Here is a 27,719-nt window from a genome sequence, read left to right as displayed (position 1 = left end):
AACAACCTTAATGTGTAGATGGTAGTAAAGGAAGGAATTTTTGCTGCGACCAAATTTAAGAGAATTATGGCACTTTGTTGATTTTTTCACTATTTTATACTATATAGAAATTTTGTGAACGCAACTCCTCTTAAACCAAATGGCAGATTTTGCTTAAACTTCCTGGGATAAACAACCTTAATGTGTAGATGGTAGTAAAGGAAGAAATTTTTGCTGTGATCAAATTTAACAGAATTATGGCCCTTTGTTGATTTTTTCACTATATACCATATAGAAATTTTGTGAACGCAACTCCTCTTAAACCAAATGGCAGATTTTGATGAAACTTCCAGGGATGAACAACCTTAATGTGTAGATGGCAGCAAAGGAAGGAATTTTTGCTGCGACCAAATTTAAGAGAATTATGGCCCTTTGTTGATTTTTTCACTATATACCATATACATGTTGTCAGTGGGGGCATCCGTGTCCTTTGGACACAGTTCTAGTTAATGTAAAGATGATACAAGTTAATAGAAAATTTTATATTTATAATAGATTAAAAAAGTGTACTTGTTGAACTATTTTACAGGACTATGGCAATCCATCTTCCCTTATTCTTTTACTTAAATTTTTCTTGAAATTGATAATTGAAAAATACAGATGTTAAATACAAAGTTAATCATCACCCTGGTAAAAATAATTGAAAGTATTTAAATTATTTTCTCCCCTTCCTAATGTTTATTATACCCCCACCACAAAATGTGGGGGGGGCTATAATGGATTCGCTTTGTCGCGTCGGTCGGTCGGTCGGTCGGTCGGTCGGTCAGTCGGTCGGTCGGTCGGTCCGTCCGTCTCCATTTTCGTGTCCGCTCTATAACTCCTATACCACTTGAAGGATTTTCTTCAAACTTGGCTCAAATGTTCACCTCAGCAAAGGGATGTGCAGAACCCATGTTGCCCATGTGTAAGCTCAAGGTCAAGGTCACAATTGAAGGTCAAATATCAAACACAATCATATATTAGACAGTATGTCGTGTCCGCTCTGTAGGTCCTACAATAATTGAAAGATTTTCTTCAAACTTGGCTAAAATGTTCACCTCAGCAAGGGGATGTGCAGAACCCATGTTGCCCATGTGTCAGCTCAAGGTCAAGGTCACAATTGAAGGTCAAATATCAAACACAATCATATATTAGACAGTATGTCGTGTCCGCTCTGTAGGTCCTACAATAATTGAAAGATTTTCTTCAAACTTGGCTAAAATGTTCACCTCAACAAGGGGATGTGCAGAACCCATGTTGCCCATGTGTCATTTTAAGGTCAAGGCCACGATTGAAGGTCAAATATCAAATAATCAAATATTACACAATATGTCATGTCCGCTCTGTAAGTCCTACACTAATTGAAAGATTTTCTTCAAACTTGGCTCAAATGTTCATTTCAACAATGGGATGTGCAGAACCCATGTTGCTCATGTGTCAGCTCAAGGTCAAGGTCACAGTTGAAGGTCAAATATCAAACAATTAAATATTACACAGTATGTCGTGTCCGCTCTGTAAGTCCTACACTTATGGAAAGATTTTCTTCAAACTTGGCTCAAATGTTCACCTCAACAAGGTTATGTGCAGAACCCATGTCACTCTTTTGCCGGCTTCAGGTCAAGGTCACACTTGAAGGTCAAAAATTGACTTAGAAAATGTTCTTTAATTTTAACATATATCTGAATATTTCTGAATCTAGGAAAGGTATTTGCTTGAAACTTAAAATATAAATGAAGTGTCACAATTAAGATATGCTGGTCAAGTTTCATAACTCTGTATTGCATTTTAACAAAGTTATGCCCCTTTTTAATCTTCAAATTTACATACAATCACATATTAGACAATATGTTGTGTCAGCTCTATAAATCCTATACTAATGGAAGAATTTTCTTCAAACTTTTCTCAAATGTTCACCTAAACAAGGTTATGTGCAGAATCTATGTCACCTTTGTGCAGACTAAAGTCAAGGTCAGACTTGAAGGTCAAAAATTGACTTAGAAAATGTTCTTAGATTAAAACATGTTCTTGAATATTTCGGAAACTAGCATAGGTATTTGCTTGAAACTTAAAAGATATATGAGGTGTCACAATTACAATATGCAGGTCAAGTTTCATAACTCTGTATTGGATTTTGACAAAGTTATGCCCCTTTTTAAGTCTTTAAATTTACATACAATCAATACTAGACAATATGTTGTGTCCGCTCTATAAATTCTATACTAATGGAAGGATTTTCTTCAAACTTTACTCAAATGTTCACTCCAATTGGGCGATGTGCAGAACCCATCTTACCCTTGTGCCAGCTGAAGGTCAAGGCCACACTTGAAGGTCAAAAATTGACTTATAAAAAGTTTAGTATATTGGGAAAATGAAAGGTTATTTGTAACTGTTTCGAACATGATTTGATAATAGATATTTTTACTATTACCTGTACAATTAGTCTTTTTTTCACCAGAGATAATTTCTTTTTATGTATTTGTGTCACTTAAGTTATTCCCTTAACCACCTTTCCAAGTTGTCTTCTGTCAAGGACATTGGTGGGGGTATGAATCGCATTCAGCGATAGTTCTAGTTTAAAATACTGGCTAACTGTTTCTATTATTTTTCCCTCTCTGTAGTCACTCGGTACTGTCTATAATCAATATTCCCATCAACAATAACAACAACAACAACATGTGATGCTAGAAAGACAGCTATAATATATTTCCAAAACAATATGGCCGAATCTTTATAGATATACTACAAGACAAGATAGTGAGTGGTCATTGTGACACTGGACTAACTGTACAAACTGTGCCTAATTTTCTACAGAGGGAACTTTTTGTGCATACTATTATAGTAAATATTGACAAAAGACATGTTTTTTGGTTGGTTTAAATTTGATAGGATCTATGATATTAATTGGACATGATTTATTATTAATATATATGTATATCACTTATTTATGTGTTGACGGGTTTTATCGTGTGTGTGACATTTAGATAAAGGTTTAATGAAGACTGTGTCCAATTCATACTGTATTGATATCCAATATTGGTTATTGGGTCAGCTGATGATTAATATTTATGTTTATTGGTCAGTGTACATGTATGTGAGATACTTATCTTATACCAGCATGTTACATGCTGTTTCTACTGGCTTATATTTTTTATCAGATAAAATAGTTACACAATGTGTTATAATCATAATAATATATACTGTATTAAAGCTTACAATATACCTTTAATAATGTTGTGTATTAAACTGTATTTTGCATTCAGTTACTTATAATACTAATGCCACACTGTATGTATTTGAATAGGCTATAAATAGCAGAAGCATAATCCAATGACCTTTTACTTTTACTATATAGAACTGTAAATATTTGAACAATACTGATCATGATGAAATAAAGGAGAACTTCAGGTTGTAGCTGAAGTGTAGATTTTGAATTGGGCTTGAATTTAGGACTGGATTTAAACTGTGATTCTGAAAGACAAGCAGGTCAGTTTTGTATTTTTGTTGTTGTTGCTGTAATGGTTTGCTGCTGTTATGGTTTTATTTTAAAGGATCTCCACTGAGGTTAAGTTGTTGTGGATTAAAAAGAGCTCTTCTGAGGTCAATAAGCCTAAAGAATAAACTTTAAAACATTTACATACACAATCTATGGCACATTAAACTGTAAAATATGTAACAGGTACTTAGAAGTATACAAAGTAATTAGAATTGTATTGAAATTATATTGAAAATCAATGTTTATTGTAAATTCTTACTCTGATTTGAGTTAAATAAGTCATAAAAACATTTATTTTTAGGTCATTTTTGCACATTAAAAAACAATTATTCTGGATAAATGGAGTCAGCAGATGATTTGAAATTTTGCTCAACAATTTTAACATCATTTGGTACAGAAATTTTGGAAACATTTATAATAAATTTCCAGACTTGTTGAGTTGTGTCAAAAAGCGTCAGTGCAGTCTTGTTGAACTTAAGTTTTTTTATCCCCCGCCGATGGAATCAGGAGGGGGATATAGTTTTGGCAATGTCCGTCCATTCGTCCGTCTGAATTTCGTTTCCGGACTAGTTCTCTGCATCTACTGGCTGGAATTCAAAGAAACTTTATGGGCATCATCAATATCAAGAGGAGATGCGCATATTGTCGGCTTGTTCCAGTCCGACACTTTAACTGAGAGTTATGGCCCTTGATTAGTTATGCAGTATGCATATAGAGTAAAAATTGTTTCCGCGCTACTTCTCTGCAACTACTGGCTGGAATTCAACGAAACTGTATGGGAACCTTCAATACCAAGAGAAGATGCACATATCATTGCCTTGTTGGGGTCAGACATTTTAACTCAGAGTTATGGCCCTTGAATAGTTATGCAGTATGCATATAGAAAAATATTCATTTCTGCGCTACTTCTCTGCAACTACTGGCTGAAATTCAACAAAACTTTATTGAAACGTTCAATACCAAGAGGAGATGGGCATATCATCGCATTGTTCGGGTCAGACATTTTAACTTGGAGTTATGGCCCTTGATAACTTATGCAGTATACAACCAGAGCAAAAATCGTTTCCGTGCTACTTCTCTGTAACTACTGGCTTGAATTCAATGAAACTTTATGGGATACGAAGAGGAGATGTGCATATAGTTGCCTTGTTCCGGTCAGACACTTATAACTCGGATTTATGGCCCTTGATTAGTTATGCAGTATGCATACATCTCATTGGCATTTCCAGATATTACTATTTAACACAGAGTTATGGCTCTGTTATTGCCCTGAATATTTATCAAGTTCAAAGAATATTACTGTTTATGCCATGATAAATAAAGCCTTATGTCTTCAGTTGTTGTGTTAGTAATAACCAGTACTCGGGGGGGGGGGGATATAAATTCAACAAATTTGCTTGTTGCACTATGTTCAGAAGCCATATTTTATGGTAATATTTGTGATTGCCTTATATTAATGCATAATAATATTCATTATCATTTCTAGCTAATTCATGCTTTTTGTAACATCACTTTGTGGACCATATCATAAGTGGTATTAATCATTTCTCCTGGGACAATGTTAATAGCCCGCCCCAGGGATCACTTATAGTTACTTGATATACAGTCTTGTATAGGAAAATACATTTTTATTAGTCTTTTTTGTGAAACAACAAATTGCCTAGAGTTTAAATATTTGTTATGTAGCATTGCCTTGTTGACCGTTACAAAATAGATATGTCATAATGATTGCCCCCCCCCCCCCTTTTTTTCTCTACTTCCAAATGCCCCACTCCATGAACTATTCCACCAACCATTCCACTCAAAGTGAAAAAAAAAACATTTTGATTCCAGGAAGTTAAGGCTTAAACCTTTTCAGTCTGACTTGGAATCAAATTAAAAATATTTTTTAAAAAATCTATTGAAATAGGCTTGCAGTATACGTCTAAATTCTTTATTAGGCTAGCAGTGTACTTTTTACTATAGGTTGAATATGGTACCCGGCTACCCGCTCTAGCCTGTAATAAGAACCAGCTTTTCGCGCACTTCTTATTAACTTAACAGTTTCAGCAATTGCAAAATTTTATATACAATGTACATGGAAATAGAGCAATTTTAAACTGATATGGTTTGTTACAATCTGTATTTTACATCATTCAACTCACCAATGGCACAAAATTATCTGGTAAGGGGTTGGATGTCAACATAAAAAAGATTTAGTGCCCTGTCTTGATTTCGTTACAGTATCGTTCAGTGTTTGCCTTTTTTGGTAAAGGTGCTTAAATGTTTACTTCTGTCTGGGCGGAAACGAGATCTCGGTCACTTGTGTTGAGATATATAATCTAGTGAAGGACAGGTACACTATAAATGAAAACAAACACTACGGTGACTACCTGTTCTGTACCTGTCATGGGGAGAGTAATAAATTCTTTGCACTTTTCAAAGCAAGGCCAAAAATAGCCAGATTTTGGAGGTTATTTGCACACATTTAGGACTGAACTAATTAATCAACCTAAATACAATATATAAAAACTCTGTAGATATAGAGTAAGACATATAACTTGTTACAACAAATTCTACATTATGTGATGGTCTGAGCTGAGAATGAAAAAAGATCACCAAGTAACTGAATATCATTAGAATAGATTTTAGTTGTGTTATTAATATTATAAGGTATTAGTATCTATAAAATGCTAGGAATCTGGGTGCAGTCAGGTATATGAAAAAAAAGACCTGAAGAAAACAGTTTGAAATTGTATCAATATTTTAATAGTGATCGTTGAATATCCATGATATACCGATATCGCAATTTTCAATGACAGCCCTAGGAGCTGATGTTTCTTTATTTTTTTTAAGAGTAAAATTCCAAATATTGTTTATCCCGCTGGAGCCTACAGACTGTGACTGTTTTCAAGCTCTTGCCTGAGGAAAGTATTTCAATTCTATATATAGGTCACCCAACCAAAAACATGGCCCCTGGCGTGTCCTGTACAGTAGGTGCCCCTTTTTGAGGTTTTTGTCATCCATATTGTTATCATGGGTTAGAGCATAATGTTGTACAGGTAGAACCGTAGAAATGGTTTACATTTTGTTACTTGTATAGGAATTTTGCAAAAACAAAATAACTAAACTTTTCTAGGCAAAACACAAGTATATGAGAATAACATTGTGTCAGAGTGTACAAGTGTTATCTAAAGCACCTGCTAGGAGTTAACGAACTTGCATACAAATGGTATTTCATTCTTGCATATTTATAAACTTTTCACATCTGCATATTATTTCAAATGTCATAGTGGATTACAGTGTGCAGAATGTATATAGAATGTTGAATCATATCATTAAAGTGGATTGGTCTAAAATGGGACAAATTTTACATAAATATTTCAAGTACTGACATAAAAAACAATTATAGAAAAAAATTATCATGTTGGTATGGTATAAAATATTTATTAGAGAAAATGTCGATAAAGTTTTTAGTGATAAAGTACAAGTCATGTATCAACATTTATATAATGAAGAATAATATTTTGTGCCTAGAACACTATTATCTGATATATAAATATATATGATATTGGAATCATGTAACTTACACTTCCCAACAACTTCCATATATAATCTTCTGTGTTTTATTGTTATGTCTGATACTTTAAACATACTCATTTGTTGTAGAAAATTACAGACCTTCCATTATCAACCAATTCCCTTTAATGTAAATATTTCATAATACTTTGTCAGATATGTGATTTAAGTTAACATCTGTCATTTGAAATGCTCTCCAACATTTTCTGCTTTTGAAACACAAAATTTGTACATGATTAACATAAGAGACATGGTCTTTGATGGAAGATAATATGTTTGCATATTTGCAAATTGGACCATTATTCACAGTGTTGAGATGACTTAGTGAAAGGAGAACCTTAAACTTAACATTGCATTTTAACCATACTTGTGTCGCCCATGCTGAGGAAGTGACCTCAAATAAATAATTTTGTCTGACTGAGAAAAGAAAGGCCAAAATCACAATGAGGAAATTAAATTCACCCTTTGATTTAAGTATTTTCTTCACTTTTAAATTAATCTTGGTTATAAATTACTATTCTGATATCAAGTATTTATGTGTAAGATATGAAATGAAAACACAGATGAAAAGAAACGGTGACATTCAATGAACACATTCCCCAATACAAGCCAGCAACTTGGAACAACAACATTACTGGCAAGAAGTCCAGCAGAACACCAAACTAAGATAGGAGAGGGCAGAGCACAGATTGGGTCTTATTATAAATAACTCTAAAAATTTTCTTTTGAATCCAGCATTAATAGATAAAATCAAATAGCCTAATAAATTTCCATACTGTTACCTTTTTTTCAGGAATTTTCTTTTTCTTTTTTTTTTCACAATTTAGCGATTGTCAATAGTTCCTATGGAGTTGAGATAGGGGGGCAAAAAATCATGAAACTTCAAAAGTGCATTATTGAAAAATTTTTAGTAAACTTTGCTCCTTTGTTTTCAGGAGGAAGATCAAGTGAACAACTGTTACCATGACGTCCACTTTTCACCATGACACAAGTGCCAACTATAGTGTGAATAACTCGGAGCAGTCTGGTCAAGACGAGAACACAGTTAAACTTTTATCCTACACACCAAGTTCAGATAAATCACCCGTATCAAAAAGAAATGGGACAGCTCATTCAGGTAGGAAAAATAAGAACAGTCTGGACCTTTTTCACAGGTTGCGGGGAAATATAACATGGTATTTTTGCAAAAAGGGGAAAGAAAAGAAAATAATTTGAAAATTTGAATTTTGAGGGAAGACCAGGGTAGTGTAAAGAAATAAATACTGTCTCATTTTGTATGGTAAGGTACATTCAAATTTTCATATCCAATATATTTTGAATTAATTTTTAACCATTATTAATGTTTAACATTGTACCAGCATTGAATCTTGGTTACTTGTCACATTTTTAGCTTGACTATTCAAGAAAAGGGAAAGCTAATGTACTCTCCCTGTTTTTGGTGTCACTGTCACACTTTGTTTGAGTTTTTGCGAGCTAGTTGGTATATCCAAAACTACTGAAGGGAATGGGGTGAAACTTCACACTCTTACTTGAGAGCATAATAGGAGGTCACTATCCAATGATTATAACTCTAACATTTATTTTGACAGAATTACAGCCCTTTTTGAACTAAGCAAATATTCTACTTTATTCAGGCTCTTGTTTTTTAGCTCACCTGTCACAAAGTGACAGGGTGAGCTTTTGTGATCGCTTTTCGTCCGGCGTCCGTCAGGCGTCCATCCGTTAACTTTTACTTTAAATGACATCTCCTCATAAACCACTAAGCCAATTTCATCCAAACTTCACAGGAATGTTCCTTTGGTGGTCACCTTTAAAAATTGTTCAAAGAATTTAATTCCATGCAGAACTCTGGTTGCCATGGCAACCGAAAGAACAAACTTTAAATATCTTCTTTTAAACAACCATAAGAGCTAGAGCTTAGATATTTGGCAAGAAACATGTTCTAGTGAGTGTCTACCAAGTTTGTTCAAATAAAAGCCCTGGGGTCAAAATTGGCCCGGCCCCGGGGGGTCGTTGATTTTCCCTATATGCATATATTAAAAATTAAAAAATCTTCTTTTAAAGAACCCAAAGAGCTAGAGCTAAGATATTTAGCATGAAACATGTTCTAATGGGTGTCTACCAAGTTTGTTCAAATAAAAGCCCTGGGGTCAAAATTGGCCCCGCCCCGGGGGGTCATTGATTTTCCCTATATGCATATAGTAAAAACTTAAAAAATCTTCTTTTAAAGAAGTCAAAGAGCTATGGCTAAGATATTGAGCATCAAACATGTTCTAATAGGTGTCTACCAAGTTTGTTCAAATAAAAGCCCTGGGGTCAAAATTGGCCCCGCCCCAGGGGGTCATTGATTTTCCCTATATGCATATAGTAAAAACTTAAAAAATCTTCTTTTAAAGAACCCAAAGTGTTACAGCTAAGATATTTGGCATGAAACATGTTGTAATAAGTGTCTACCAAGTTTGTTCAAATAAAAGCCCCGGGGTCAAAATTGGCCCCGGCCCGGGGGGGGGGGGTCATTGATTTTCCCTATATGCATATAGTAAAAACTTAAAAAATCTTCTTTTAAAGAACTCAAAGAGCTATGGCTAAGATATTTAGCATGAAACATGTTCTAATAGGTTTCTTCCAAATTTGTTTAAATAAAAGCCCTTGGGTCAAAATTGGCACCGCCCAGGGGGTCATTGGTTTTCCTAATATGTGTATAGCAAAAACTTAAAAAATCTTCTTTGAAAAAACCCAAATAGCTAGAGTTAAGTTATTAAGCATGAAACATCTTTTAGTGAGTGTCTACAAAGTTTGTTCAAATAAAAGACCTGGGGTCAAAATTGGCCCCGCCCGGGGGGTCATTGATTTTCTTTATATGTGACAGTGTATAGCAAAAACTTAAAATCTTCTTTGAAAAAACCCAAATAGCTAGAGTTTAGATATTAAGCATGAAACATCTTCTTGTAAGTGTCTACAAAGTATGTTCAAATAAAAGCCCTGGGGTCAAAACTGGCCCGGCCCCAGGGGTGTCATTGTTTTTAACTATATGTGTATAGTAAAAACTTAAAAAAAGTCTTCTTTTAAAAAGCCAAATGAGCTAGAGCTTAGATGTTTAGCATGAAACATCTTCTTATGGGTGTCTACCAAGTTTGTGCAAATAAAAGCCCTTGGGTTAAAATTGGCCCTGCAACGTTGGGGGTTGGGGGGCCTATATACAGGTGAGCGACCTCAGGGCCATCATGGCCCTCTTGTTTGTATCTTTGATTTCTTAAAAATCAAGAAAAATTTCAATTGGGAAGCTATGTCATTAAGCTGCAATCTATAGTCCAGAGATATGAATGATTTAGGGGGGGATATCAATTAAACGAATTTTCTTGTGTAATTTAAATTAAATTCTTTACAAAAAAAAAAGATGTAAAGTTGATACACAGAATAATATAAGCAGAGTTTCCACTTGGCAATAAATTGGCAAATTGCAGCGGAAACCCTGATATATATTTACATCATGAATTTAAAATCCTGCTATCTTTTTTGGAAGTTGATAATTAATACTACTGAAATCATTATTGATAAAAATAATTCTCAAAGAACTTGATAATAAATGTTATCTACTTGTCTTATAAATGGATACGTAATTAGCATCAGTAAAAGATCCATATATAAGGTAATATGAGGTTGTATGCCTGGTTTATTAAAATGACCATGTTCGTTTTTCTAGAGATGGGAAGTCCAGATGAAAAGAAAAAGTTTATTGACACCATTAATACCACCCCTGTGAAGCTGGACCCTGGCTTTGATTCTCTAGATAGAACAGTTGAGTTTACAAACTTGGAGAAACAGCATATAGATGATCATCCTCCACCTGACAGGTAAATCTTGTTACTTCTGTATTGCTTGCACTTACCCTTCCCCCATCCCACTCTTATTAGCACCCCACCACATTCTGTACAAGAAAATTAATTTTAGCTTAAAGATTTATAATACAACATCCAAATGGGTGTTAAATGGGAACAATACAGTATTTTAATGATAAATGTAGACTTTAAATATTTATATTTTCAGGGGTTCTGACTGAAATTCATTGCTTGATAATTTGTCAGAGTCAATCATTTTCCTGTTGATGTGTAAATTATTTCGATAAATTGATTACTACTTAAAACATGGGCAAGTGAGCTTAAATATTTCAGAACCCCTACTTTATATATGGCTAAGATCTGACTGTTTTGATAATGATTTATTTTTATGTGTAACTGTTCCTGTAGATAGTGCTGACAACATTGCTGTAAAATATCTACAGCTCCTTGTGGCTGACTGGTTGCATTTAAGGGTTGAGGCATCAGAATTGCACTTCTGTGATTTTAAGAGGCGACTAAATGGGCTGAATTACTGGAGTCTATGCATCACTTACAGGAGATGAGATGGTTTTGACCCATGGTGTTGCTTTATGTTTGAAACATTGTAACACCAGATGTTAGCCAAAATCTTCCTTCCAGTTTCAGTCCATATGACCTAAATTGTGTTGATCCGCCATAAAACCAAATAAAAAATATACCAACAGAATCATTATTTTGTTATATAACTTCTTTCAGGTATAGAATGGTATTCTTTATTTTCCTGATTCATGGTATTGGAATCTTGATGCCCTGGAACATGTTTATTACAGCCAAAAAGGTAAACTGTTGTTTCTTGCCTATTTAATATTAGGGTTATCATTTGCGAAGCATTTTTGTTAGCAGAAAATCTTTTGATCCTCTAATGTGGTAAGACCTCACTCTTGCTATAAACAGATATTTCCTTTATGCAGGTTTCTCTGGGTCCCAGACAAAGGTTTTGGTCCCAGGCCTGCCATTTTTCAACAGGAGCGCATCCCAAGACCCCCCACTTACCATATATTTTAGAATATCTATTCCTTTAAGATAATATGCTTAAACTTTGGTGTAAAGAAAATCATGTGTATTGTATAGGCACTATCGATTAAAATAAAATCAGTTCACATGCTCCAAAGTTTATCTCTAAGATGACTGTCCTTGAAATACAAGCCTTAGTTAAGAAAAGTTTAAACAGTTCATGATAAGTTATATTAAGCCATCCGATTAACTCAATAGGTAGAGGGTTTGACTTTGAATTTCATTGTGATTGATTGACGTTCTTTCTACAGTGATTTGCACTGTACCTCTGCTCTTGCATGTACAGAAGTAATCATTTTGATAGCCTGCCCAGGAATGATGCGGTGGCTGAACAGTGCTCTGGTAAATTCAATGTGGCTTACTGCCATGATTCAGAGTGAAAACTACCAATGCCACCACCTACAAGTTTTATTGATTTAAGTTGCTGAAATAAAGTTTTGATATGGGGACTCTTAAAAAAACTACAGTGGATTTTGTCTGTAATTCCTAGGGAATACCCTGCAGTATAAAACACTAGCCCATTTCTCCGGCATGTATGAATGTCTCTGGGCAAATCCATTATATGACTTCAGCAGGTTACGGGATACTGTAACCCAATTTATATTCGCGAATACAAATTTTCGCGTTTTGCCGAGGTCGGACATATTCGCGAATATTAATTTCCGCGTTTTCTTGATTTCCGAAAAAAAAAATTCGCGGATTGGAAAGTCCGATGGGGCAGTAAAATCCATTAGCCGACTATTAATCTTCAATAATTGAGGTCATTATTGGTGTCTTAAATGGGATTAACAATACGCTAGCCTTATATTGTATTGGTAAGTGAATTGTGATCACAATTCAGCAAAACATTTTCTCTATATTGTACATATACGCATCGTTCGTCTTCATTTTATCTAGAAAAGTCTTTAAGAAATTCAATTTTAGCGTTTCATAAAAAAATACCTTCTTCAATCAGGGATCGAACCCACGCCGAGAAAATTATATTATATGAGTCCGCAATATAACCAGTTGAGCTATACAGACTGTTAAGTTTGACGGGTAAAAATCGATACTGTTATGAAACCATCTTGTATTTCACTGTTTGTAATTATGTACACCCAATACCCTTTTGTGATGCTCGATAGGTCTATACCACCTTTGTCTTAACAATTCACTCAAACAATTATTTTATAGAATCCAAAAAAACAATAGCCTTTTGTGATGCTTGACAGTTTTCCCACTTTTGTCAAACGATTTATTCAAACATTTTTTAAAATAAGTGGGAGTACTTTGTATGCATATACTTAGCATAGAAGTGTAAATATGAAGAAACTTAAAACTGACACATGATCCGTATAGTACCCTATACGGAACGTGATTGACAATAGGCCTACTAGTATTTCATAAACTGTATTAAAATGTGGATGTTTATTTTGATTGCTATATTGACATAGAATTCTTTTGATATTTATAAAATAGTAGTAGTTTACTTAGTTTGTGTTTTTATTGCTTTATGGCAATATTCATAACAATTCATTACTTCCTAACAGGTGCCCGTAAAATTCGAATATATCCGGTCAAGTAGCTTTGCATAACCACGTCTAAAATAAAAAAAAATTCTCTCCAATTTATTCGCGAAATCGTGCGGACTAATTCGCGCAAACAAATATTCGCGCTTCGTGGCCATCCGCGAATAAAGCGAATATTAATTGGTCGCGAATATTCGTTGGGTTACAGTAACTGAATCAGTATAGTTATGGAATGAATCTCAAATAAAAATGATTGAAGGTTTCAAGGAACTTAGCTTAAAGGCTTCTTAGTCTATTTTCACTCAACTGGAGGCTAGGTGTATGTAACTTCCATCTGATAATTTGTCACTTTAAGCTAAGTGTCTGACATTTATTTATTAAAAACAAAGTTCCAATTTGTGTTTTTCAGTATTTTGAAGACTACAAGTTGAATACACCGACCAGCCAGGATGCATCGTATCGTACAGAATTTATGTTTTATTTGGGTATAGTGTCGCAGGTTTCCAATGCTGTCATCAGTTGTGTTAACACATTCTTCCAATTTGGAGGGTAACCACTGTTTGTTTTTTATCCTTATATACACTGGTAAAATTTTCCGGGATTTTCCTCAATTTCATGATTTTTAAGACTCCAGGAATGATTTTAATTTCACCTGTGTGACTTGAAAAATGTATGAATGAAAAAAATTTACAAAACCATTTGATTTCAAAGCAAGCCATCAGGATTAGAATTATAAACATTTTGATAATATTATAGTCACTCTAAAATAATATACAGAGATTGTCCGTGGCTTTTCTCTGCAAGTAGAGCTGAAATGTTGCCATATGACTTAGATGTCCTATATACATGTGTGACTTTGAAAATGTATGTATACAGTGTATTATATGAGAACATTGCTATCTAATTTCTAACCAACTTAACATATTGTCAAGAAATTGACATTTATAATAAAAAACACTGGAAAGTATTTACTTTTAAGCAAATATGTGTGTATGTGTGCCTTCTTAACTGCCATTTAGAGCTGTGCATATGTAAAACATTGTTTAATTAAAACATTAGTTGCATTTCAAAACAATCATGATATTTGAAGTTCAGTGAGTGTAAGTTGAGGGCATTGGTGAAAATTATCTGTTTTACTGAGTCACCCCATTTTGTTCAAAGTGCAAAGTTACAGATTCATGATGTTGCATTTCTATTAAAGTATAAAGATAGGGTTAAACATTAGTTTATTGTAGGTTGGAGACTGGCTATCTAGCCCATTTCTCCTCCACTGAACATTGCTTCAAGAGATCATGTTGGGAAGTTATTAATTACTTGTAGAGAATAATGTAAACACCCACAACAGGGTCTTTCAAAAAGAATGGTCTGGAAACGCGCTTTGCCAACCCTTTTCCAGGCTTCGCGAAACTGCTGAAAAATTTGCCTGACATTCGGTCAGACAAACTTTCAATTCTTGTCTGACCGAAAGAACTTTTGTTTAACCGAATTTTTTTTTCCAAATATATGTATATGGTAATACCTTTGTGTATTTTTAAAGACATAACAACTTTTAAAGATTTGCAACACAATTTTATTCCCTTAAATAAAACATTAGTTTATCCAGATTAATGGACTCTGTCTGGAAATCAAAACATTCATGATCAAAGCGGCTATTTTTCCATTTACCCACAAATTCTCGGCGGGCGCCTGGACTCGTATTCCTTTTGTTTCGCTTTTTTTTCTTCATTTGTTAGTTTACGATTTTTGCCGGGCGTAGCGCCAGCGTAATAATGTAGTAACACCGACATTTTGGTTATTGACAGTCGTATGTATCTAGAATTTGATTGGACACTTATAATGAAACGGCGAATCAAAACTCGGTTTACATTTTTTTATTCAAGGGAGAAAACTCGGTCTTGATCGGTCTTGGATATATCCCGGTATTCGTACCGGACATAAAGTCCGGAACTCCGAAAAAAAATATCGGACCGGCCTGATTTTTGCCGGACATGTCCGACGGTCCGGCAACTTTCGCGAAGCCTGCTTTTCTGCTACAATTAAACATGTCTCGGGATGACTCAGTATAGTTTGCTATACGCAAATTGTGTAAATGTTCAAGAATGGGGCTAAAATTAAAAACAATAGCAAAAATGAAAATTCTAACATCATGATGTTCTTTAAAAGTCTTTAAACTTTTGGGAAAAAAAGATGATTATTTCAGAAAATAATGATTTTAAAGCCATGATCTGTTGAAAAATATAGATTGGTTGTTCAGAATATTTGCAGACAAATGGCGATTTCAATTTGAAAGACCCTGCCCATAACAAATAGATTTTTGTGACCCACTCAAGTGTCAATATTATTGTTATGTTTATTTATGGATTAGTTTTATTACTCAATATCTGTTTCATTTCATTACTTATGTGTTCCATTATTTTATTATCTGTATGTGTTCTATTTTATTACAGTCAACAATCAACAAGAAGAATTGCCATTGCTTTGTTTATGATGGTGATAATTTTCATATTTACTGTGATCCTCGCCATGGTTAATACTTCCAGTAGTAAGTTGACTATTTAGATATGACCTTGACCTTTAAATTGACCTTGACTGTCAAGGTCAAACTAATGAATTCTTTTGTTTGTCCTAATGGTACTCTCACAGATAGATTTATTGTATATAGGTGTTATCCAGAATTCGGGTAACGTGGGTTTATCCAAAGCTAATCCATTCAGTACAAACAACCTTTTACAGTTATAGCTTCCCGGCGCCTCACTAGTAACAATAGATTAGTAAACCTGTCGCACTTATTTTCGAAGTTGTAACTGTAAAGGTTTGTTGTACCCCTAGATTAGCTGGGGTGGGAACATTTTATGATTCCTGAGTAAGTCTATTAAAGCTAGTGAAAATATTTTAGTTCGAACCACTCAAGACAGTCTTGAGCACTTGCTGTAAATTAACCAGAACTGATGTTGTATGTGAACTAAACATAGTTGTGCTCCAATGAGGCTCAAACTTACAACCCTTAAGGTAGACACATGAGCTACTTGGCCATCTTTTCTTTAGAATTTGTATATTGACACACTTTGAATTCGACTTCTCTCATTGTGGGCCAGTTTAAATATTTCTAGATAAGTTCAATAGCTCCCTGTTAAGGGGACAGTGGTTTTACCTACTTGAGCAGTTTTGTATGAAATAATGAGAGGAGGAACACCGTAAGGTTTGCCTCAACTAGTGAAGAAGGAAAAGCACTAAATGACCTTTATAGTGTTGGTATAGCTCATAATTGAAACAAAAAATTCATAACTGTTCAAATTGATATCTGAGGGGGCGTCAGTGGCCAAATGGTTGTGGTCTTTGACTTAGAACCGCATGCAAGGCACTGCTGTGGATTTGAATCCTGACAGCGACTTAAGATTCTTTCATGTGAGAAACCTATCCAGCTAGCTTACGGAACATCGGTGGTTTTACTTGCAGTGTTTATTCTAGGATTCGAAAAACAGGGGGGATTTTTATCAAAAAGTGAGAATTTATTACATTTGTTGATCTTTTTCCTTCTTTGTCTATGTAAAAATTTTCCCCCTTCCTCTCAAAAAATAGGGGTGAATTCTCAAAAATATGGGTGAATTCCCCCATCGCCCCTCCTAGAATAGACACTGTACTTGGTGTCCATTCATGTCTGAAATAATGCATGGAAGTTACCTGAGGTCTTCCTCCAACAGTAAAGCTGGAAAGTTGCCATATTACCTTTACTGTGTTGGTGTGACATAAAACACAACCAAAAAACAAAACAAGAACAATGATGCCTGTTTTAATATTTATTTATTGATTTAATGTTGCAATTTTTCATTTCAGTTCCCTTCTATTTCTTTTGTCTAACCATGGCTTCAGCCTCGCTTATGAATTGTAAGTATATCTGAAATAGAATAAGTTTTGAGATTAAATTAATCATCTGTTACTATAATTAGACATCTGTGGTAGAGTAGTTTTGTGTGCTAAATTCTTGTCACTCCTCACAGCTGTATGTCTTACCACACTAAAGTTCTATGTTGAAATTAAAGTGAGATAAAGGTTTACAGTTGATTGAGGTAAGGTTGGTGATTATATTGTAAATTGTTAATTCATGCCAAACATTTCTAGAAAAGCAGGCTTGGACATTCTGTCACCAATAAAGCTTGGATAAGTTAAATACTGTCATGATGACTGAATACCCAAACATGGTTAACAGTAGTGTTTAATTGATTAATCAGATTGTCAGAAATGTTAAGTGTCAACTGACAATAAAAGTCTTTGTCAGAAATTCATTAAAGTGTCAACTGACAATTATAGTATTGGCCAATATCACATACCATAAAATTATCAGCAATCAGTTTTTGGAGATTACAAATATTTCTTTTGTCAAAGAGATATTTCCCAACTGGAGAATTATTTATCTGTAGCTGTGAATCCGTGACCATTTGTCAGTTACTTTTGTAGTAGTAAGAATATTCAATTTTCATACTCTTTTTTTTTTTTTTTTTTTTTTGTATATGTAAATTTGTATACGTAAATGTAAATCATAAATGATAACTTTTATAATTTATTACCTTAAATTATGATAATTGCATTATCAATTTTGCATTCATGTATTATTTTTTTCTCCATATCTGTTTGAAAAGACATGCCCTTCCAAATGTAAATGGTTTGTGTACAGGTCAAAGTCAAAATAACTCATTTTCCCATAATTGTTTTTAATTTTATAGTCTTAGTGATGTGTATAATCAATATCTCATGCGACTCTAAAAAAAATTCTATAAATATCCTTCAGAATGTACATGTATCATTAACATAATTATTATTGATAAAGTGAGTAGGACAGTCTTTGTATAATTTAGGCAGTTTTAAAACATTTTTCATTGTCAATTATTGGTCAATGACCATTATAACATTCTCATCTTTTTAAATATAAAGTCAATTTAGCTGAACTCAACAATGGAAAAAACAAGTGCATAATGTGACTAAATGCAAATATTATAAGAATCTTATTGAAATGAAACTGAACACTGATGTTTTAATAATATTGTTGCGTTATTTGTTATAAAGGTTGTGCTGGTGTGTATCAGAACAGTACGTTTGGACTGGCTGCCATCTTACCTATGAAATATACCAACGCTATTGTGTTAGGAACGGTAAGTTTGGAAACAAGTTTGTGAAACAATTATGTGTTGTTAAAGTTTTGATAACCTAATGGGCATAATTATCCCTTTCAAAAAAAGATTTAATCAGCTATTATTTTTAAAAGATTGCTAAAAGTCTATGATTTATTTATGGTAAGAGCCTCTGTGGTAACAGAGTGGTACAGGTCACTTACTGAATCTCTTGCTTCAGACTGCTGTGGATTCGAATCCCACAAGCCATTGCAAATTCTTTCATGTAAAAGCTTCCAGAAGGCTGATTATACCCCCACAAATGAAGTTTAGTGGGGATACATAGGAGTCAGCTTGTCTGTCAGTCAGTCTGTACGTCCATCCACTTCATGGTTTCCAGACGATAAATAGTGTTTGGAATGAGGTATTGTTATCAAACTTAGTGTATAGCAACCTTATGTGAAAACCCTGGTTGGTATTGCATTTGGACCCCGTGGGGTCAAGGTCACCGTTACAAAAAATAGAAAAATGTTTGCCGAACAATAACTAGTTAGGAATGAGATATTGTAATCAAACTTAGTGTATAGCAAGCTTATGTGAAGACCCTGGTTGGTAATGCATTTGGACCCCTTAGGGTCAAGGTCATCATTACTGAAATAATGCATGGAAGATTGTGAAGCTTTCCTCCACCAGTAAAGCTAGGAAGCAGCCTTTTGTTATGACCATTCCTGTGTTGTGACTTAAAACCCAAAAAATGCTGATTAATTGTAAGGCTATAAAGATTTAGTAACATGCTCAAATCTGTATTATTTTGATGTACACAAGCAGAGACTTATAATACAGGGATAAGCAGATCTAGAAATACATTTTCCTGTCCAAACCCACAATACTTTACTCGAGATTCAGTTGATAAAGATCTTTGATTTTTGTAGAAAGCTTCATGTTCACAGCTATAAGTCCCTTGTGTTTTGGGGGTTGCATTAATGGTTGGGGAATAAGAATTGCAGCCACCGTTTATCCCTGCATGTTCGTAAGAAGTGACTAAATGGGTTCGAATAACAGGAGTCTTTGCATCTCTCAGCTCCAGCAGGTGAATGGCTTTGACCCATGGTGTTGCTTTGAAGTTTGTAACACCGAGGTTAGCCTAATTTATCTTTCCTGTTCTGATGCTATATGACCTATACTGCGTTGGTGTGCCGTAAAACCAAACAAACAAACCACAGTTATAAACTTTGCTTAATTTATTTCAGAATCTCAGTGGGGTGTTCACATCTGTGATTAATATTTTGTCCATAGCAGGTAAGGTTCTTTCATATTTTTATATGTTTATTAAGTGTAAAGTTTCATAAGAAGTTACAACGGACAAGTATGACTTACGTATGTGTATTTATTTTTGACATAGAAATAAATAAAAACTGTAGAATACCAAGCATTGGATGTGATGTTATACGAAATAGAAATGGTTCATAAAAAGTTATGTTTGTTCACAATTACCTAAAAATCTACTCAAAATTGTAAAAGAAAAAATATCCCTCTAAAAACTTGTAAACCGCATGCAGCAATTTTGTGTTCACAAAATACATTGCAAGTGGTGTGAACTGTTGTTTATAGAAAACTTTCTTTTTTTCATGACTGCAACCTTTTGTTAAGACTAAAAAATTGATCTGTTAGGCTAGACAGACCAGGAAAAAAATAAGTCAAAACTATTTTCCCATGGACTGATGAATGTTGATCATTTTAATTTTATGTATATTACATATTAGCTATACCATTCTACATTAATGTTGTTTTTTCAGGCAATATTATGTTATAATTGATTACATAGAAAAGGTATATTTAAATTAGAAAAAAAATAAATCTGAATCCTAGAGCTTTTATAAAGAGATTTGATCATTCTGCCTTTTCATCATCATTTTCTCTCTCAATTTGATCTATATCACATAAGCCCATTTGATTTACTCCATAGAAAGTGCCAGGTCTATAAACTTGATATTTGTTAATTCCCTGGCTTCCTGTATGATTTAACATGACACATTTGTCTATGATTATCAGGCCTTACAGTGTTTTTTTTTCTTTATATAACTACTACCCTAAAACGGTACTGTTCCCAATAGAAAATAGACATTAAAATTCCCAATTTCCAATGTTTAAATTCCCAAAATGGCTGTTCAAAATTGCCACAAGGCCAAGTGATTTCTCTGAAATCATTTAAATCCAATATATTCATATAAATCACCACTCAATAGTTCTACCTGGACTGTGAAAGCTGTTAGCTATCTTTATACATGATGGCTAATCTTATTTGTAGCTGAAAAAATGCATGAAAAAAATCCCAATTTAAGTCAAAATAACGCATTTTTCCCAATCAATCTGGTACCGGCACCATTCCCAAAGTAGAGAAAAAAGCACTGCCTTATGTCCTCCACTGCTGGGTTGAATGGTTTACGGGAGAGAACGTTAACTGTTTCTTGTACCCAATCAACCTGCTGAATTTCTGGTATAGACTTTACTTGGCTTCCCCTTAATTTTGAACAGTCCATTTAAATGTTTAGAGGCACAAGAATTGAGCTACCAGCATAGTAGAGCCTGGTCAGACTGCACGGATGCGCAAGCTGGCCTGACTCTATACTGGTAACAAAGCTTATCACTAACAATCACAGCAGGTTTAGCTAAGGGTTGGTCACAAATACAGAACAATACTCCACACAGATATGACAAACTTCAAGTACATGACTGAAATACTGTTAAGTGCTGCCAACAGCAAAAATGTACACACCTTTAACATTTGTATTGGGGGCGCAGTGTTGCATCTAGGCCGCGCGATTTGCGCATTTTTTATGAAGATCGTGCATTTTAATGAAGTCAGTGCGCGCCAAGTCGCGCATCTAACTATCTTTTCAACTTAATTCAGTTTATCTTCATCGTATCTTAAACGCTTCAGCCATGTTTGTTTTCACTCGTGGTTATGACTAAAATACGTACTAAATCGCGTGTAGCAGCCGACTAAGTCATCTCGGGTGTGTTTTGTAGTATTCGTCAATATTTTATTTTTTCTACTTCCGTTTTTGAGCGGACGATAGCTGTCAAAAATGCCTGAATGTAAAATAAATGAATTCTATTCGGTATGTCATATTGTAAGGTAAATGTATGTCCCCCAAATTTTTTTCAAATCCCCCACATTTTTCGATTGAGTGGGGGGCAATCCCCCATAATTTTGAAATTCTAGATGCAACACTGGGGCGTCCGTGGCCGAGTGGTTAAGGTCATTGACTTTAAAACCACTTGCCCCTCACTGCTGAGGGTTCAAATCCCAACAGATATTTGAATTCTTTCATGTTAGAAAACGTGGTTCTACTCAGATGAAAGTTCATGCCTGAAATAATGCAAAGAAGATCACCTGTCTTCCTCCACAAGTAAAGCTGGCAAGTTGTCATATGACCTATAATGTGTGGTGCTACGTAAAACTCAACCCAAAAAATATTACTTTTCTTTAAAACAACATAACCTATTTATTTCATTACCATTGAATTTCTATTATCATGCTTTTCCTAAATGTGTAGGCAACATATGTAGATTGAGATCATAAAAAAAGAAAGTGTTCAATGCATTTACATTTCTTTATCAGGTCAGCACCTTCTTTCAGCATTATCACAGCTTTTATCTTTTGTTACCCTGTGTGAACAAGACTTTACCTGCTCGTTAGTTAATTCTATGAAAGAAAGTTTGTTTTACTTCCTATGAGCAAAACTGATGCCATTTGTGAGATTTAGTAAAAAATATATGCACAGATAATATGTTTATACTTCTAGGAAACATGAACTTCAATGTGTAAACAGTAAGTTTAATGTAAAATGTAAATTAAGATACAAGTTATCAATATGTTGATGAGGCATAAACATTTTTGTTTAAATGGCACAAAACCATAATTAGGTTAAGAACTCAATTCAAGTATTTCTATGCTTAATGAAAGAATTGCTTTACTATATAGTTTGGGCTTGTTATGATAAACTATGACCTTGAATATCTCAAATAAGTTTTGTGAGAAGTCTATTTTTTTGCAAGAGCTCTTAAGATTATTTTATGAAATGGCTGTTACATTTTGAGGTACCATAATCGGATTAAAAGTTATTAGTGACAAGTCACTATAACAAGATTTCAGGTGAATATTTACGCCCATATTTTGCTCAATAGGGAGAACAGAAAATTTGTAATCCAGTGGTTGCTGGTTTCATCCTCGTGGCAAGGCGTGAATTTTTTGTTGCAGTTGATGTCTGACATTGAGTTTACTGGTCATTGTCTCACCGCTGATTTAGTGAGGACAAAATTGGTCGTTACTGGTTAGTTCTCCAGGAAAGCCAGTTAGGTAAACCGATCACTGTGATACGATCAAAAGTGTGTTGTTTTTCTGGACAAATATTGTTTTTGCCATACATAGTTTTGATATCTATTGATTGTATATATAATGAATATTTTAGGATTATCTGTTCTTGTGCTATGTACGTCTGAATCTGATGTTTTTGTTTGCCTTTTGTTGATGAAATTTTGTTGAATTGCAGTACGTTTATTTTATGAATATGCTTGTCTGTTGTTGACTATGGATTCAATTACACAGTAATGACTGTATTAATTTTTTCTGGCTTTTATTATAATGAACTTGTTGTCATGTTTCAGGTGCTCCAGACCCGAAGACATCAGCTGTTTATTATTTCATTGTTGCCATTGTGGTCCTGCTGGTGGCTTTTGATTGTTACTTTTTACTTCCACTCACTGTAAGGAAATAGTCATTCTTTTGGACATTTTAAAAACGCCTTTTGGTTCATTCATATACCTTTAGAGTTTTATTTGTCATTATATTAATTTTATATCAATTAATTATTAAAACATCCTTGGGCCAGTCATAGGATTTCTTTTGGACTTATCAGATTTTAGCTTTGAATTTATTTATTTTTAGCCAAAATAATACCGTTATTTGCTACATGTATAAATTCTCGGTATGTCTTCAGCTATATTTAGATTAAGGTGGTCTGAAGCTTAAGTTACAATGTAACTGGAAGATACAATTACTTAAATGAAAAATTCATCAGAAAAAGTTTTTTGGAATGAATTTTGTCATAAACCGGAGACCTTTCATTTCTGTGAAACATACATCTTTAGTGTATGACTTCAACCCAACAGAAAAAATGAAATGAAACTACATTATTATCATGACTATCGAAGAATAGGGAGAGCTATTGTACTCACCTAGGCATCATTGCTGTCACATTTTGTTTTGTTTGTTTTTTGGGGGGGTGGGGGTGCAAGTTGGTATCTCCAAAACAAAAATAAAATGGGTTAAAACCTCACACACTTATTTGAGAATAGGGTCACTGTCCAAGGTCTATAATTCAAACACTGTGTGTTGCTTTGAATGTTTAAGCTGCATTAATTTCCACTCTTATTGAACAAGTTTGTTGCTAAAACATTTTCAGAAATACTACCAATATTTCCTGAAATCAGTGCATGGTTCTGAGCCAGTTGAAGAGAAGAAAATGAGGTGTGGAGATTATTTAAATGCTTTCTTAGAGTCATGTAAAACCTACTGGATAGTGATCAAGAAGGTAAGTTATTAAATATGTATATAGGATCTTTGTCCTCAGCCACTGAGTCTACCTCCTTTCATTATTGTCTTAGGTTACTGTAAATTTAGGTTCTCGTTGACCACCATACAGTGACCTACTTTTGGCTCAAAAATCATATCTTTGGCTTATACTCGGTGGAAATTCCATGGAGGTAAATTATCACCACTTTGTGAAAAATAAAACTTTAAGGGCATGACTGGTGACATGTCCGGGTATGCACTCGACAACGAAAGCTGCTTTTTGTACCTTACCGGGTGGATGGACCCTCATTTAACATAGACTAAATACATACTGCTGAGAGGTAAAAGTTGTTGACTTTTAATGACTTGCCAGTGCAATCCTGCAAAGGTTATAGAATACTTTCATGTTAGGGAGCAAGTTGATTCATTATTGGTGGTATTACTCGGCAGTTTGTGCCTGAAATAATGTACAAAGAGGCTGGTCTGTCGATGTTTTCCAAGTTGTCATAAGACCTCTAGATTTATATGTGATGCTAGCTTTATGTAAGGAAATATTTTTATGCTAAAAACACAATTATCATAATTGACTAGCTTCTTTTATATTTGAATAGTATCTTGAAGGGACACTACTGAGGTTTTTTGATAAGAGGAGACTGGGAATACTTTTTGGGAGATTTGTGGACCATTTGATGTAGGTCTCAACCAAACACTTACCTGCAAATTTTCTGATCATTTTCCTCATCCGACTTTTCCAGAATATGATTTTATTGTGCAAAATAACTCTAAAGTATAAAGTATTGCAACGCTTTTCACTCAAATCGGACTAGGGATTGCACTAACTATGGATTTTCAATTTAATTCTGTGTTTATTTCTAATTATCATTGGCAGATTTTTCCAGTTTATGTGCTTCACTATGTAAAGATTTCAAATTTTATGTTTTTAAGATTTTCTCCCCAGCAGAGCTCTTTATAAACTTCCATTTTATCTATCTAACCTTAAAACTACATGAATCAAAGATTTATTACAGTAGAAAGTTATTTCAAAATCTTGAGTGATGATTACTTTGGCTTAGATTTTGTCTTGATCAAGTTGTATTCTTTGTGTAAATTTCAGATCAAACTCCAGTTGTTTGGTGTATGGTTGACATTCTGTGTGTCCCTCATTTTGTTCCCGGCCATACAGAGTAATGTAGCTATGATTAAGGAACCATTCACAAATGACAACGGCACTGAAGTGTACAGAACTGTACTCTTCAATGAAGAATTTGGTAAGAATTAATAATCTTAACTTTTTCTCCCTTGACTTTGTGGAATGGACTTTACCAGCTTGGGATTTGGAATAGACCATTATAAGCTAAGGGTATTTCTAAAACTTCTAAATCAACATAATAAAAGTTGAAGCGTCTTTAACAGTTTGGGTCATTTCAGCTGGCATGGATATGTGGTGGCATCCTTGTCTGACACATTTCTGGTTAGTTATGATATTGTTACTAATAATGGATAATATTGAGAATGAATTGCTCATTTATAAAGAATGATAGTATAGAGATAGCGGAGAGCAAAAACGGTAGTCAAATATGATTTATTTTTTAACATTTGACGCAAAGAAGTAATTTTCCAAGGGAGACAAATTTGATAATGACATTATTAGAAATTGAATTAAGTTGTTTCCCTTGTTTAAGGATTTGATGGTGATTTTGATACCAAATAGATGAAATAATAGAGCCATAATTAGCAGTGTATGAAAATACAGATTAACCAGGTTATTTTACTGATGGTGTAGGCTTGTCACTGTTGACAGCATTTGAAGACTTGTTTATTTTTGTGGTTTAATTTCCACACAAGGAATGGCTGCGTTACATCATTATTGGTTAAAGGAAGATGTGCCTCTTGTACTAATTGACCTTAAGGTGTGAGACTGACTTGTATAGAAATGTTGACAGCTAGCTTTATAAAAGCCTGTGAAAACTCTGGCCTGTTCTTGGACATTTTGGGGAAAAATACATGTACCTTACCCATTTTGGAGAATTTTACATTGTAAAATTGCCTAAATTTGTGGAAAATATGTGGTGCCTATTGTAACCACCTTTCAGGTGCTTTTGGTGTTTTATTTGGAGTAGTGTGACATTGTTAACACCAACCAATGCAAATATCATCCGATGCATAACAGATACAAATACAATTTTGAAGACACATCTGTCTATTACTATACCGGAAATTACCTGGAATGGTACTTTAAGCCTACATAGTAAGGGTTTATCAGTATACCGATATATGATAAAAAAAAATCGTACCACAGTACGATTTTTGGAAAACCGTTATTTTATAAAATCATTATTATCAAATTAATTGCCTTCTAATTTTGTACAAATTTCACATAAAATATATAATTGGCGAATTTTATCGGCGCCAACATAAGATAAAATTATCCGACAACTAGTACACTTAAAAGTCAATAAGAGGTCGCATAAATTACATAAGCGGCCCAGATGTGAAAGGTCACACGCGACTAGTTTGTTTATCAAATTGTGTGACACTTCACTTTCTATTTAGTCCATACATTCTTATTAAGTTTCCCCTTATAATAATATATAATGTTTATTGTTACCCAATCTTTAAATCAAAACATATTCACGACAATATGTATTGCAATACGCTTCTGCAAAATGGCAATATATTGCAATACGGTTTTTGCCATATTGTTACACCCCTACTACAGAGTATGGGTTGCTGACACAACTGTTCCAAATAAGCATCAGGTAGTAGATTTATTTTTACATGCCACCTAAACTCTTGTTGTTTTTTTTCCTTTTCAGAAAAGAAAGGTTATTGGGTTTCTATATTTACCTTCCTCAGCTTTAACTTGTTCGCTTTCCTGGGAAATCTTACATCCGAATATATCAGATGGGTATGTTTTTGTCTTTTATATGATCAAAATTAAATCATCAAATTTATATTTAAAAAAAAATGTGGTAAAGTAGGTGTTAAAATCCAGAGCTTTTTGACTTACATTGTTTCTTTATCACAGTTGGATTTCGCTTAATCTTTTATTTGTCAGTGAAATTATTTTTAATTCATTTTGTTTATATATATATTTGCAGCCAGGTCCGAAACGTGTCTGGATCCCAATCGTGTTGCGAGCATTGGTCTTGATTCCAATATATGTGTTTTGTAACTATCAGCCATTTGGGGTGGAGCGTCGGTTCCCAGTTTTAATTCCAAACGACATAGTGTTTATCCTTGCCGGAATCATCATGGCTTTCACCAGTGGGTACTACAGCAGTTTAACTATGATGTATGGACCAAAGTAAGCAATGGCCATCTTTATTACAGGCTTTTCAGTAGGCAGTGAAATTATCAAAATATCATTTTCAGTGAAATTATCAAAATATTATTTCACTGTAACCAAACTGTATTTGAATGTGGATAAAGAATTAATGGAAATTTAGTCAGTAAAAAGTACATGACTATGGGATGCACATAAATATTTGCCCACCTCATGTTAAAATTTGAGAAAATGTACAGAAATATATTTTAACATGATAACAGTGATAACGTCATAAAGGG

The 27,719-nt window shown here is 34.0% G+C and overlaps 1 protein-coding gene across 3 annotated transcripts in view; it reads left to right on the top strand.

Annotated features, from left to right (window-relative positions):
- Window positions 1-27,719, top strand: part of LOC132724130 (equilibrative nucleoside transporter 1-like) — a 38,124-nt gene that overhangs the window by 8,986 nt on the left and 1,419 nt on the right. The window contains exons 1-14 of one of the 3 annotated variants that reach the window (XM_060708942.1): window positions 3,390-3,501; window positions 8,005-8,186; window positions 10,773-10,923; window positions 11,644-11,725; window positions 13,879-14,018; window positions 15,917-16,011; window positions 17,304-17,354; window positions 18,531-18,616; window positions 19,825-19,873; window positions 23,246-23,343; window positions 24,043-24,171; window positions 25,267-25,420; window positions 26,969-27,060; window positions 27,254-27,459. In XM_060708942.1, the coding sequence (XP_060564925.1) occupies window positions 8,033-8,186; window positions 10,773-10,923; window positions 11,644-11,725; window positions 13,879-14,018; window positions 15,917-16,011; window positions 17,304-17,354; window positions 18,531-18,616; window positions 19,825-19,873; window positions 23,246-23,343; window positions 24,043-24,171; window positions 25,267-25,420; window positions 26,969-27,060; window positions 27,254-27,459 (1,487 nt within the window). In that variant the 5' untranslated portion in view covers window positions 3,390-3,501; window positions 8,005-8,032. Of the gene's footprint in view, window positions 1-3,389; window positions 3,502-8,004; window positions 8,187-10,772; window positions 10,924-11,643; window positions 11,726-13,878; window positions 14,019-15,916; window positions 16,012-17,303; window positions 17,355-18,530; window positions 18,617-19,824; window positions 19,874-23,245; window positions 23,344-24,042; window positions 24,172-25,266; window positions 25,421-26,968; window positions 27,061-27,253; window positions 27,460-27,719 lie in introns of those variants that run through there. The other 2 variants (XM_060708944.1, XM_060708943.1) reach the window with 2 other exon arrangements.

This window comes from Ruditapes philippinarum, unplaced genomic scaffold (genome assembly GCF_026571515.1).
Source record: "Ruditapes philippinarum isolate M1 unplaced genomic scaffold, ASM2657151v2 ctg1222_1_1_1_1, whole genome shotgun sequence".
Lineage (NCBI taxonomy): Eukaryota > Metazoa > Mollusca > Bivalvia > Venerida > Veneridae > Ruditapes > Ruditapes philippinarum.
This window is presented reverse-complemented; position numbering and strand designations above follow the sequence as displayed.